General features: G+C 44.8%; 1 protein-coding gene across 1 annotated transcript; it reads right to left on the reverse strand.

Moving 5' to 3' along the window:
* Nucleotides 1-55: 55 nt before the first annotated feature.
* On the reverse strand, nucleotides 56-7318 carry LOC311124423 (nuclear receptor subfamily 1 group D member 2-like; the record flags this gene model as incomplete). Its single annotated transcript, XM_084198576.1, has 7 exons — nucleotides 56-371; nucleotides 717-927; nucleotides 1114-1299; nucleotides 1481-2082; nucleotides 6404-6548; nucleotides 6677-6765; nucleotides 6968-7318. Coding segments are annotated over 7 exons (1784 nt in total), but the record flags the coding sequence as incomplete, so codon positions are not given.
* Between the last annotated feature and the right edge of the window lie 7809 nt (nucleotides 7319-15127).

Genomic DNA, 15127 nt, shown 5'->3' on the forward strand with positions numbered 1-15127 from the left:
TTGTCATTTTTCAAACATGCTTCTTGAATATATATATTTTGATTTGCCCATGTCATCGTTGTACTCTTCATGGGAAGTCTCTGGACAGTCCTGCCCTGAGAGTGGTGGTGGGCAAGTTGTGATTGGCTGTGTGTGTGTGTGAGTGGATGTGTTTGTATGTGTCAGGGCTGTTCAAGGGTCAATGTTGAAGGCCATCAGCTTGTCTGAGTGCAGGTTGTTGAGGGTGCGCAGATCGGGCAGGCGCAGGAGCAGCTTGGGGAAGATGGCAGCGCTCTCTTCAGGACGACGGCGGTGGATGAGAGAACGCATGGCGTGGATCAACCCCTCCTGGAGCTGTTCTACTGCACCCATGTCAGCGATGCCTGAACGGTCTGAGAAGACGAGAGGAGACAGGGTGAGAGTTTGTTTGAGAAACAGCAATATCTATTTATGGATGTCAGCACAGCTTTGTGGTTGGTTAGTTTATCGTTATGTTTATCGTTATCATGATTAAATACAAAAATATATTCTAAAAAAATCATACCATTCAAGTAAGCCTATCTCCATTCTGGTCAAGGTACAAATGTAAGCCTATCTCCATACTGGTCAAGGTACAAATGCAATACTATATTTTCTAAACTGGCTATTGTCATGTTGTTCAAACTCTCCTCCTCTTGCTTCAGAGATGAACTAAATGGCTTGGAAAAATTAAGGAATTAAACGTCTGTTTGTCTCACCTGCAGAGACCAGCACCACGGCCATGAACAGAGCCATCTCATCAGGCTCCAGCCTCAGAGTTCCCAGCTTCTCACTGAAGTCAAACATGGAGTTGAGCAGCGCCCCCATTCCCAGCACCCGCAGGGTGGACAGAGGGTATGTCTGGCCGTTCAGGAAGGTCACCGTCCGCTCCTCAGGGTTGAACAGGGTGCAGAACCTCACCATCAACACCTGACCGAGACAGAAGGCACAATGGAAAGGTTAGCCAACATGGAGTGGGATTACATTTATTGGGAGAGAAAATTAAGAGGTGTTTTGTACTTAATTTCAGCTGGAGTTACAAACAAATATCTGATTTAGAGCCGGTTTCCCGGGCCCAGATAAAACCTAGTTCTGGACTAAACAAGCGGTTACTACCTGGAAGGTGCCTGATTTGAGCAGCATGACCTGGTCGTGCTGGCTGAGATCCTGGAAGCCAGGGATGCCCTTAGCGAACTCCACCACTTCCCTCACTGCTGGGGTGAAACACTGGGAGAAAGACTCCCATACCTGCTGGCCGGAACGACTGGCCTCAGAGACAGGACACGCATTGAGAGGACAAGCCTGAGAAAGTTAAGAGAGGGTTAGATAGTGTTAGATAGAGAGAGAGAGAGTTAGAAAGAGAGAGAAAGCTAGATAGAGAGAGTTAGATACAGGTAGATTGTAATCACACTACACTATAGTTTTGCAGCTTAACAAAAGTCAAGTTTAATACCAACTTTATAACAACTCTCCATTTACTCACCAACACTTTGGTGCCCACTGCTAACTTCCATGGACAGGAAGTCTGAGTTTGGGTCTCTTGGGTCTCTTCCTTCATGGAGAAACAGTTATGATTTGTCGGGCTGCCCCTTTGAGGCATGCCAATATTGGACTGTCCATGATTCTGATTGGATGTTGCAGGGTAACTATAGCAGCTGTTGTCCACAGACGGGAATGTATGGTGGTTGTCATTGGTTACTGAGCAGCAAGGGACGGGGCCTGCAGGACAGGACTGATACCCCTGGGTAGAGCCTGAGCCGGAGTGGGAGGAGCCATAGGAGGTCTCCTGAGATGCGTTACTCTTGAAGGGGCAGGATGTTGGGAGGTTGTTATTGTTGTTATTGATGTTGATGCCCGTCTTGGCTGCCCTGCCTTGGCTGCTGGCGAAGATGTCCTGATAGGACTGTGAGATGGCTCCAATAGCCTCTTTAGAAGGAACCTCTGCTGGGCTGGGAGGGGCTTCGGAGATGGGGGAGGAGTCTACGTCCATGATGGTGTTAGACTCGTTCAGGCTGTTCATGTAGCTTTGCATCTCATCCAGAAGCCTCTGCTTCTCCCTCTTAGGGATACGGCCAAAACGCACAGCTGAGGAAGACACAAACAGAAGGGACTGGTTAACACCTATAGTAGCCTACATGATAAGACTTGGAGGAATGTGTTTAAATGGTCTGTACAGAAACCAAAATATTCACACATATCCTTGATTACTAAAATGCGTTAATTGTATCTTGTTGTATTTTCCATATGGATGAATCTGAGCAGATTGTGTAAGTCTTGTAGTGGATCCCATCCCTCCATCTCCTCATCCAAGCCCCCCTCTCCTCCTCCCTACCCCCTCTCCTCCTCCCTACCCCCTCTCCTCCTCCCTATCTCCTCCCCTCCTCCCAAACACCTCTCCTCCTCCCTACCCCGTCTCCTCCTCCCTACCTCCTCCCCTCCTCCCAACCCCCTCTCCACCCCCTCCCCTCCTCCCTACCCCCTCTCCTCCTCCCTACCCCCTACCCCCTCCCCTCTTCCCTACCCCCTCTCCTCCTCCCTACCCCCTCTCCTCCTCCCTACCTCCTCCCTACACCCTCTCCAAAAATATCCATCAGCTGGAGATGCTATTGATAGACCCCCTCTCTCTCCTCCTCTCTATCTCTCTCTCCGTCTCTCCTTCCTTCCTTACCTCGCTCCCTCCCTCCTTCTCTGCTCTGTAAGTAGGGCAGTGGGTCATCGTGAACGTGATGTCACTGCTACTGCGGAAAGAGAGATGGGCTCTCAGCACGCAGGAAGGAGAGGTTGCAGAGAACGAGGGAGGGAGGGAGGAAGGAGAGGTTGCAGAGAAGGAGTGAGGGAAGCAGGAAGTATAGGTTGCAGGGGATGGAGGGGGTAAGTGACAGTGAAGAGGAGGAGTGAAGTAGGAGATTACAGAGCGAAAGTAGTGAGTGAGGAGTGTGAGACGCCACAAGGTGGCGCGTGAGATAAGAAGTAGACTTCAAACAGCAGTCCTGCCTCGTGAGAGTTCTCCAACCCAGCCAGCACAATGCATGAGACAAAATGTAAATTGTGTATAAGAATGATTAAGAAGAGTGCAAGCATGAACATACAGTGCCTTCGGAAAGTATTCAGACCCCTTGACTTTTTCCACATTTTGTTACATTACAGCCTTATTCTAAAATTGATTTAAAAAAATTAAAAACCTGAGCAATCTACACACAATACCCCATAATGGCAAAGCAAAAACAGGTTTTGAGAAATTTCTGCAAATGTATTATAAATAAAAAACGGAAATACCTTATTTACATAAGTATTCAGACCCTTTGCTATGACATTCGAAATTGAGCTCAGGTGCATCCTGTTTCCATTGATCATCCTTGAGATGTTTCTACAACTTGATTGGAGTCCATTGTCACATCTACTCCTGCTCCTCCCCTCCGGCGTGCGACGTCACCGGAATACTAACTACCGGTCCTGGGATTTATCATTACACACACCTGCAGATCATTATGATTCACACCTGGACTCCATTACCTTCCTCATTACCTCCCCTTTATCTGTCCTCCTACGTTCATTCCTCAGTCAGTATTGTTCCTGTGATCATGCTATATCGCCACTGTTACGCTGTCTCGTTTCATGTTTGTTGTTTTATTAAACGTTTCACCTGCACCTGCTTCTCGACTCACAGCTTCATTGTTACATCCACCTGTGGTAAATTCAATTGATTTGGAAAGGCACACACCTGTCTATATAAGGTCCCACAGTTGACAGTGCATGTCAGAGCAAAAACCAAGCCATGAGGTCGAAGGAATTGTCCGTAGAGCTCCGAGACAGCATTGTGTCGAGGCACAGATCTGGAGAAGGGTACCAAAAAATGTCTGCAGCATTGAAGGTCCCCAAAAACACGGTGGCCTCCATCATTCTTAAATGGAAGAAGTTTGGAACTACCAAGACTCTTTCTAGAGCTGGCTGCACGGCCAAACTGAACAATCAGGGGAGAAGAGCTTTGGTCAGGGGGGTGACCAAGAACCTGATGGTCACTCTGATAGAGCTCTAGAGTTCCTCTGTGGAGATGGGAGAACCTTCCAGAAGGACAACCATCTCTGCAGCACTCCACCAATCAGGCCTTTAGAGAGAGTGATTGTCTGGGAGTTGTCTGAGTGGGGAGGGGAAAACTGAAAACTATCAGTTATTGGCAGAGAGGTTTTGAACTCGCTTTCCTATTGGTTTATTATCCAATTAACTGCCTGGTGATGTCACCATTCCACCAAAACAGGTAAAAAAATTCTAACAGCTCACACTACAAGGGCATTATCATAATTTTCGCAATTTCACAGTATTATTCCAACCTCATGGTGTGGAAATATATATATATTTGTATGTATGTATATATATATATATATATATATATATATATATATATATATATATATATATATATATATATATATAAACAGGAGAATCATGTTTTTGACTGCACTGGGCCTTTAACGAATCTGGCATCATTACATGATCTGTTGGGTCTCTGCACTGTCCCTAAAGATCATCGATCTAGTTTGAGCTAAAGGGCTATGCACAGTGGCATGAGGTTAGAGGAGATCTGCTATGTTAGTTTACATGGATTTACTATTATATGGCATGAAATTAGTCTGTAGTGTCTAGTCATTACAGTATGTGAGAATGAAATAAAAGCACTGGAAGTATGGACTGTATCTTTAAGAAGATTAACTGGTTTCAGGGAGGGAAAGTATGCCACTACTGTGCCAACTGACTTAAATATTTGCCTTGCCTATACGATATCACAAGATACAGAATCACACATCATCAGGCTCCTGAGAATTTAGGGCGTATTCTTTAATGTGGACTGCAGGCAGTTGACTGAGGTTTTCCTGTTTTCGCAACAGTTGCAGCAGAAGGAAAGAGGTTTCTAGGTTGCGGTTCTTGACAATTGCGACAACATATTTTTTTAATAGGGTCAAAATGAGTGTTTGTTCCCTTTAAAAAACTCTACACTACCCTCGTTTATTGTACTCAACCTTTGAGCAACCAAACTGTCGACCGCATGCATAAATCACACTTGGTTCTCTCGTAGATTAAGGAATAGATTACTCTACAGATAATTACAACAACACTGACAGGAAGAAGAGTAGGAGGCAGGCAAACAATTCCAACGAGGTCACGATCTACCACTATGCTATAGGTCACATCTTTGCTTTTTTTTAAATACACCGAAACGTATTCTTGTAATCTGTGATGGGGCAATTTATCAATATTTAGCTTATTAAGACTAAAAGCGTATGATAAAGATTGATTAATTGCGTGTCAAGGCCAAGCTGTTTTGTTAATGCATCTCAAGCTTAATTGTTTGCTGTATCCCTAATTAATTCCACAAGATGTTATAAGGGCAAACAGTACACAAGGTAATCAAGTTGCCCCTGTTCCAATTTCCCAAAATAATTCCTGTTTGCTGCAGTCTGGATGACAGATAGCTTTTGGGACTTCAAAGCTCCTGTTCTCATAAATCACTGTCGTAGAGAAGAGTGGGATGGGGGTGAGGAGAGTGGAATGGAGGAGAGGAGAGTGGGATGGAGGGAGAGGAGAGGAGGAGAGTGGGATGGAGGGAGAGCTGAGGAGGAGAGTGGGATGGAGGAGAGGATAGTGGGATGGAGGAGAGGAGAGTGGGATGGAGGGAGCTGAGGAGGAGAGTGGGATGGAGGAGAGTGGGATGGAGGGAGAGCACAGGGGGAGAGTGGGATGGAGAGAGAGCACAGGAGGAGAGTGGGATGGAGGAGAGGAGAGTGGGATGGAGGGAGAGCTGAGGAGGAGAGCGGGATGGAGGGAGAGGAGAGCGGGATGGAGGGAGAGGAGAGCGGGATGGAGGGAGAGGAGAGTGGGATGGAGGAAGAGCACAGGAGAAGAGTGGGATAGAGGGAGAGCACAGGAGGAGATTGGGATGGAGGGAGAGCACAGGGTGAGAGTGGGATGGAGAGAGAGCACAGGAGGAGAGTGGGATGGAGGGAGAGCACAGGAGGAGAGTGGGATGGAGGGAGAGCACAGGAGGAGAGTGGGATGGAGGGAGAGCACAGGAGGAGAGTGGGATGGAGGGAGAGCTCAGGGAACATGGAGTTGAGGAACATGGAGAGGGGCAGGGACATGAGAGGAGAGAAGAGGAGGAGTCTGAACAAGAGAAAGGCAGACTGACTTTGAAACTTTTGAATGTGCAAGAGGCTGTGTGGATGTAGGGTATTTTCCTAAGTGTGCCCTTCAACAGTAGGCCAGTGCAATGTCTCAGGTGAAAGATAAAAAGACAAGGTTGGTGCAGTGCTGATGGAGCTAGTAACTGATAAACCCTCATTGGATGGCCTCAAAAAACTCTCTGCCCCATTTTGAGACTGCACTATCATTAAGATGTCACTATAACTCTTACCATCTCTGGACATGCCGACGAAGAGACATTTCTTGAAGCGACAGTGTTGGCAGCGGTTGCGGTTCATTCTCATGATGAGGCAGTTCTCGTTCTTCACACACATCTTGTAGTTGATGTTCTGCTGGATGCTGCGACGGAAGAAACCCTAGACAGGAAATACAAGCAGATGTAAAGTTAGTTTGCATCCTGGTTGGTTTTAATGGTAATATAGACTGTGTAATGTAATCATATCATATACAGTATGTGTTTGTGTTTATTTGTCAGGGTCTTTACCTTGCAACCCTCACAAGCGTGCACTCCGTAGTGGAACCCAGATGCAATGTCTCCACACACTTTGCACAGGAGCACCATCCCACCAGTCTCTGTAGATATAGGAAGACAGAGGCACAGATAATAAGACGTGATCAGATCAGTGAGCCTACGAGGGTGAATACCAACCAATTGTACAAGCAACAAAATATGTGTACATTAGACTAAAAGATTTGGGGGACATGGGTAATGGACCTGAATTCCTTCAGGTTCAGGAATTAAAGAGAGAAAATAACACATTGATAAACAACTCACTGGTGAAAGTTCCTGTGAATCCACATGGCCTTTTCCCAGCGATGGGGTGTTGGTAGGTGTGCTGTTGGGTGGATGTTGATGTAGCCACATTGTAGACTTCTGGGAACTGGAACACCAGTTTGGAGGATGGAGGGGTACATCTTCCTCCCCTCTGGCTCTTCAGGGACCCCAGCGGACCGAGCTCTGTGAAGGTGACCTCCTCTGGGGAGGAGGGCTGGGAGTGGGAGGGGGGGGACTGGGTCTGGTACCCACTGGACGGGCTGCCAGGGCTGGGGCTGGGGCTGCCAGGGCTGGTGCTGGGGCTGCCAGGGCTGGAGCTGCCAGAGGAGCCCGCAAACAGAATAACACCACCTGTTTGCAAAACAGAGACAGAGTGGGGAGTTAGTCAGGTAGTCTATACAAAATAGCTGAGAAGTTTACTCTGAAAAGGAGTTTAAAGTCTCAAAGTTCATGCTGTATTTTAGGATGCCATATTTAAAAGGGCTGTACTGAATGCATTTTGGTGTTGAAAAATATGCTATTTATACAAGTGCATAACATGTTTTGGAACATGTTTTACTGTGATGTCATGTTGCACACCCCTCTGACCCTGCAAAGGAGGACAGCTCTGAGAATTTGCTGCAAGCCTCTCATCATATGATATGAATTTAATAGGCATAATTGTGCATTCAAGCACATGCAGGGAGAGTGGAGCAAGGTTAACAATGTTGGAAACACAGCTACACAGCGCGAGCAGGTTCTGTGCCAACCAAAGTCTAACTCCCACTGGCTAGATTTCTATCCAATTGGCGACAGATTTTCATGCCAATATTCTAAAATATGCATAAAGAAAATATGCGCATTTTCCCACCAGTGGTATGTTTCCACCAAACTGACTTGTTGGGGAATTAAAATCAGTACATGATGATGTACTTTTTCGCTTAAGTTTTCATGTAGGCCTACCGAATAAAAATCGAATGTTCATTGTGTTTCCATCACATTTTCAATTCTATGGATAGTTTTGTCACAAGCTGTTGCGTTAAATATAAATGGGCCTACTCTGGTATTGGCACGTGCGCGCTCTAGCCAGTAGCTCGCAGATACAGTGAAGGGTAGGCTGTGTGGGTTGGCTAGTCTACATGATGAGATTATTATGGATAAGAGCGAAAATATTTGTATTTTACCGACACAAAATGATCCCACTATGTCGAACGAACAAAATATGTCTGCGTTTATAAATTTACATCGAAACTTCCTGTTTCCATCACAGCTGTCATGATTTAGTTTTATAAGATATGACTTTAGGCTACTCGTGGATGGAAACGTGGTTATTGAAACATATTTTTTTTGCGTCAGGCAAACCACAGTATTTATTTTGCGGTCGTTATAAATAGGCTAAGGAAATTAACATAGCGTTTTATCTCTGTTTATAATTTTTTCCCCCTCCGCCCTTCGCATGCACTCACTACTGCAAGTCGCTCTGGATAAGAGCGTCTGCTAAAATGTAAAAATTGTTCCATGATTTTAGAAATATAGGGCTGGGGGCGCCCCGGGAATGATGTGGTATAGAGGGGTACAATGTTTCACTGTAGCCTACTGTACATTAAACTCGCCCCCAGTATGGAAAGAGCGAGTCACGTTCTCCCATAGAGAGAGTAAACTGTACCGAACTTTGGGTTTACTTTTTGAGCTTGCTGAGTTTGTAAATCAGAGATAGAGGGCAGTGATAGTTAGCCTATTGTAGGTCTATACATAGAATAAAAACGATATTCCCAAATATCATGCACTTGTCATGTAACCTTACATTTTGAATGGGAAATTTGATAATCTGTCCTTTTTCTTTCCTCTTGTTCTCTGCTGCACCGGGTATTTGTTTAGCTCAAGTGTTTTTATAATCCTCCAGCCAGCAAGTGCTGCAGGATTGATTGTTAACACAGCAGAGCTAGCGCTAGTCTTATGACAGGGACCTGCTGGTCCTGCCCTGGCCTGCCACTTCCTGAGACTGGAAACAATCAGCCTGCTGCTGACCCAGCCAGGACTTGCCCCACCTCCACCACCACACCCACCCAAATACATTGCATGTCCACCTGAACACTCACGTGAGTTACTTCTATGTTTGTTTGTGTGTGTGAGGGGCCCTCAAAACTGGTGCCATAAATGTGGTCAATTAATAATCTGCTTTTACAGTCTCCCCAAGGCGAAGCTTGACTATACTGCTATATACTGTACTGCCATAATATGTCATATGCTTGGCCAGCGGCTAAGTAGAGTATATGGCTTTTGTGTCAAGTCGACTAACTCAAATTCAGAGAACATGGTCCTCATGAGAGTATAGAAAATCATAGGGGGCCATAGGACTTTAGGAATGTGAATTGGCTTTGTTGGCTTTGATGTTCAGCCAGTAGGATAGCACATAGCCTATAGCACGTGCCAGATTATTCCCAATGTAACCCAGAGAATAGACAGAAGAAGAGCCATACACTCACAGCCATACACACTTAATTGTGGAATCAGCAGCAGGTTGGGGAGTGAGGAAAGCAGCTTCCCATCGTGACCTTTACCAACCTGTTCTGCCACTAATCTATCTGCCTGAGTGGGTGAATAGAGCCAGGCAGGCTGTCAGGCAGGGAAACGTGAGCGCTGAGCACTTAAGAGGCACAACAATTCTTCCCCACATCCTCCTCCCCTATTATATAATTTCCCTGGTTTGTTCTCTGTGCTACGTTATGCGACAGCTGTAAGCCTGGCAAGGCTGCTAGTGTTTTCCTAGCTCGTTTTGCCTTTGCAATGACTTGTCATGAAGGATAGGGTGGAGGTAGAGGGTAGGGTGGAGTGGAGGTAGAGGGTAGGGTGGAGGTAGAGGGTAGGGTGGAGGTAGAGGGTAGAAGGTAGGGTGGAAGTAGAGGGTAGGGTGGAGGTAGAGGGTAGGGTAGAGATAGAGGGTAGGAAGGAGGTAGAGGGTAGGGTGGAGGTAGAGGGTAGGCTAGAGATAGAGGGTAGGAAGGAGGTAGAGGGTAGGAAGGAGGTAGAGGGTAGAAGGTAGGGTGGAGGTAGAGGGTAGGGTGAAGGTAGAGGGTAGGGTGGAGGTAGAGGGTAGGGTGGTGGTAGAGGGTAGGGTGGTGGTAGAGGGTAGGGTGGTGGTAGAGGGTAGGGTGGTGGTAGAGGGTAGGGTGGAGGTAGAGGGTAGGGTGGAGGTAGAGGGTAGGGTGGAGGTAGAGGGTAGAAGGTAGGGTGGAGGTAGAGGGTAGGGTGGTGGTAGAGGGTAGGGTGGTGGTAGAGGGTAGGGTGGAGGTAGAGGGTAGGGTGGAGGTAGAGGGTAGGGTGGAGGTAGAGGGTAGGGTGGAGGTAGAGGGTAGGGTGGAGGTAGAGGGTAGAAGGTAGGGTGGAGGTAGAGGGTAGGCAGGAGGTAGAGGGTAGGGTAGAGATAGAGGGTAGGGTGGAGGTAGAGGGTAGGGTGGAGGTAGAGGTAAGGGTGGAGGTAGAGGGTAGGGTGGTGGTAGAGGGTAGGGTGGTGGTAGAGGGTAGGGTGGAGGTAGAGGGTAGGGTGGAGGTAGAGGTAAGGGTGGAGGTAGAGGTAAGGATGGAGGTAGCAGGTAGGGTGGAGGTAGAGGAGGTCACCCATTTGGCTCCATATACTGTAACTTATAGCTAGATCATAACAGTTTGTGAATTATTGATGTACAGTATGTGGCTGAAGCCAGGATCCAAACTGACAGCTGCCAAAAGCATCCTAAGTAAATACATTACAGTAAACATCCTTGACCAATGAGGAGCATGTTACTATGTCGCTAACAGACTGCATTAATCCAGCTAGGAGAAGAGAAGTAGTCCACTGTCTCAGTAACAAGGTGCAATGGTATTTGGATGTGCGCTCCGTGGCTGACATAGATGCTGCAGCAAGCCTATAACCACACACATGACACGCGCACACATGCATACTGATGCCACAAACACACTCACACACTTTCACACTCACCACATACGCTGCTGCTACTGTCTATTATCTATCCTGTTGCCTAGTCACCTCTACCTATATACAGTGAGGGAAAAAAGTATTTGATCCCCTGCTGATTTTGTACGTTTGCCCACTGACAAAGAAATGATCAGTCTATAATTTAAGAGTGTGCTTTAAGAGTGTGCTCCTAATCTCAGCTCGTTACCTGTATAAAAGACACCTGGGAGCCAGAAATCTTTCTGATTGAGAGGGGGTCAAAATGTATTTCCCTCATTAAAATGCAAATCAATTTATAACATTTTTGACATGCGTTTTTCTGGATTTTGTTGTTGTTATTCTGTTTCTCACTGTTCAAATAAACCTACCATTAAAATTATAGACTGATCATGTCTTTGTCAGTGGACAAACGTACAAAATCAGCAGGGGATCAAATACTTTTTTCCCTCACTGTATATATGTATATGTACATAGGTATTACATCAATAGTTACCTCAATTACCTTGTACCCCTGCACATCGACTCAGTACCGGTACTCCCTGTATATAGCCATGTTATTTTTACTCATTATTGTTATTCGTTACTCACAGTGTATTTATTCCTCGTCACATTACTATTTTTTTAATTTAAAAAAACAACCTTATCTTTAACTCTGCATTGTTGGAAAATGACCTGTAAGTAACATTTTCACTGTACACTGTTAGTCTACACCTGTTGTTTATTAAGCATGTGACAAATACAATTTGATTGGATTAATTGGAGGGGCCTCACTGGGGGTGAATAGAAGGAGTTGAATTTATATTATGTTATGGATTATATGTATATTTATATTGCAAGTATATTCAAAAGTCTACTCTATTCAACTACATAGGTTGCATTATAAAGAAGAATGACACAAATGGCACTATTTGGCAGCCACCATATATCCATGTAGGCTAAATGCATGATGCATCATTTGAGGATTATAATAGATTATCTCCATCACACTGCATACCAAGAATGCAGGATGTCACAGGTTGTCCTATAGCAGTTTTAGCATCACTCCGAGGCCTACAGAGGATCGAATGATTTTGCAGGCTACAAATAGCCTACTGACAGGGAGGGCTGTCACGTTCCAGCTGTACATAGCACACTTTAGTCTAGTGCAGGGGTGTCAAACTCATTTTAGCTCAGGGGCCACATGGAGGAAAATCTATTCCTAAGTGGGCCGGACCGGAAAAATCATGGTATATATAACTTAAAAACAACAACTTCAGATTGTTTTCTTTGTTTTAATACGATCAACATACAACATAAAGCTGGAGCCTGAGGACAGTGTGTCCAAAATAGTACAAGCACAACATCACTATTAATCATAAAACACGTCAAGTTTATTTGAAAAAGAAAAAGAAAAAGAACACACAAACACACAATGCCTCAGTGATTAACAGAACTGTTTCACAGATCACAGAACTATATCAGGGTGTCATTTCTCAGGCAGAGATGTAGATAAAAATAATGAAATCCTGTTCCCCAAACAAGTGCAAGAACCACAGAGTCAAGAATAGGTTAAATATACAAATAAAATAAAATCAATTAAAAACAATAGCACATCAACATAAAAACATATAAACATAAAGCTGGAGCCTGAGGACAGTGTCCAAAAGCACAACATCACTATTAATCATAAAACACCTCAAGTTATTTGAAAGTTCTGAGGACAAAGAACACACAAACACACAATGCCTCAGTGATTCACAGAAGTATATCACAGATCACAGAACTATATCAGGGTGTCATTTCTCAGGCAGAAATGTAGATAAAAAATAATGAAATCCTGTTCCCCAAACAAGTGCAAGAACCACAGAGTCAAGAATAGGTTAAATATACAAATAAAATAAAATCAATTAAAAACAATAGCACATCAACATAAAAACATATAAGCACACATTTTTCAGACAGGGGAAGTGAGCTGCATCACCACCGGCAAGTTGCGTCTCCCACAATGACAGCTTCAACTTGAAAGAACGTATGCTGTCATAATACTGCGTGACAACTTTGTTGCGCCCTTGCAGCTGTTTGTTCAAGTTATTCAGGTGCTCTGTAACATCCACCATAAATGCAAGGTCCTGCATCCATTCTGCGGAATGAAATTCTAACACTGGTTTGCCCTTTTCTTCCATGAACTGTTCAATTTCTTCTCGTAAATCAAAGAAACGCCTCAGCACAGCACCTCGGCTTAACCATCTTACCTCAGTGTGGTATGGCAGGCCATAGATGTGGTCTTTCTCTCTGAGAAGGCTGTCAAACTGACGGTGATTCAGGCTTCTGGATCGGATGAAATTAACAGTTTGGATGACCACCTTCATGACGTTATCCATCTTTAATGACTTGCAACACAAAGCCTCCTGGTGCAAAATACAGTGAAAAGTCAAAAAATCACGTCCTCCATTTGCAGATTGCACTTTCTCTCTGAACTTTGTCACAACGCCTGCTTTTTTCCCGATCATTGAGGGCGCACCATCTGTAGCCAGGCTGACAGCGCGGGACCAGTCCACTACGACCCTGTCCAGCGCGCCGACGAGTGCGGTAAAAATATCAGCTGCTGTCGTTGTATCTGTCATCGGCACCAACTCCACGAACTCCTCGGTGACGGTCAATGTGTCATCAACTCCGCGGATGAAAATGGCCAGTTGTGCAACATCTGTAATGTCTGTGCTTTCATCAATTGCAACCGAAAACGAAATAAATGACTTTACTTTTTGCTTCAACTGGCTGTCCAAATCCACTGAAAGATCGGAAATCCTGTCTGCAACTGTGTTTCTTGTCAGGCTGATATTTGCAAAAGCCTGCCGCTTTTCAGGGCACACAATCTCCGCTGCCTTCATCATGCATGTTTTTACAAATTCACCCTCACTAAATGGTTTTGAAGCCACTGCGATTTCATTAGCAATGAGGTAGCTAGCTTTCACTGCAGCGTCACTGATGTCTCGGCTGTGAGTAAACACAGACTGCTGTTTCTTCAGACCCGCCAACAGTTCATTCACCTTCTCTCATCTCCGCTGTCCTTGAAAGTTGTCATATTTGTCGGCATGAAGACTCACATAGTGGCGACAAAGGTTATATTCTTTCAGCACTGCAACATGCTCTGAACACACCAAACATACAGCTTTCCCATTCAATTCCGTGAATAAATAGGATGACCATTTTTCTTGGAACACTCTGCACTCTGCGTCCACTTTTCTCTTTTTTGACAGAGACATATTGGGGCAATGAGGGTGCCAAAGCACATAATGTTAAAAGTAGAAGCCGTAATAAATATCGCGGGCAAAACAAAGTAGCTCATTGGCTGCACGTGCTTGACCTACTTGCTCTGCCCCGGTATAAACAGTTTGCTTGCTTAACACAATTGATATTGCGCCATCCAGTGGACGCAATTGGAACAGCAGTTTATTTTATTGAAAAATTGCAGCGCATTTTTATACTTTACAATTTTTTTATTTTTATTTTTATTTTTTTTATCATCTCGCGGGCCGGATTAAACCCGTTTGCGGGCCTGATCCGGCCCGTGGGCCGGACGTTTGACACCCCTGGTCTAGTGGATGTGTGCTGAACCTTCAGTTTGGGAGAGATGTTGATCAGGGGCGTCAGTTGGGTATGGCAGTCGCCATAGCTCAAGACCAAAAATGTTAAGTAGGCAAAAACAAAGTAGCCTGAAATCGTTCCAATCCCGATTAAAATGAAACGACTGTGATTGGCTGACCAGAGCAGCAGCCAGTTTGCACCCTTTTCTCTCACTTGTAGAAAGCAGAGCGCAGACAGTGGCAATTTGCTTTGCCAGTCAGCAGTTTAGGGAGTGCGCCAATTGCTTTGAATTTGACGTCGGCATTTGAACTCTATGGAGGACTAAAAGTGCCACAATTAAATAAATAAATACACCATTAAATAATTACTTAAATGTGTCATTAATTAATTCAAATTAGAATTAAATACATAAATGTGTAATTAAATGTATCATTAATTAATTCAAATACCGATTCATTTTATGTAAAATACATATATAATTATTTCACTATTTACATTTACATTTCATGATCCTGCATTGCAGTGATTCATGAATTACTTAAAACTGTCAAACTGACCCATCAAAGTCAGTGGGCGGGGCTAACGCGAATCTAGTCTGATCCATTGCTTTGGTCTGAAGTAGAGTAGGCCAACCTGGATAGAGACAATGGAGGATCTCCGTGAAC

Source organism: Coregonus lavaretus, assembly GCF_964263955.1.
Source record: "Coregonus lavaretus genome assembly, contig: HAP1_SCAFFOLD_2181, whole genome shotgun sequence".
Taxonomy (NCBI): Eukaryota; Metazoa; Chordata; class Actinopteri; order Salmoniformes; family Salmonidae; genus Coregonus; species Coregonus lavaretus.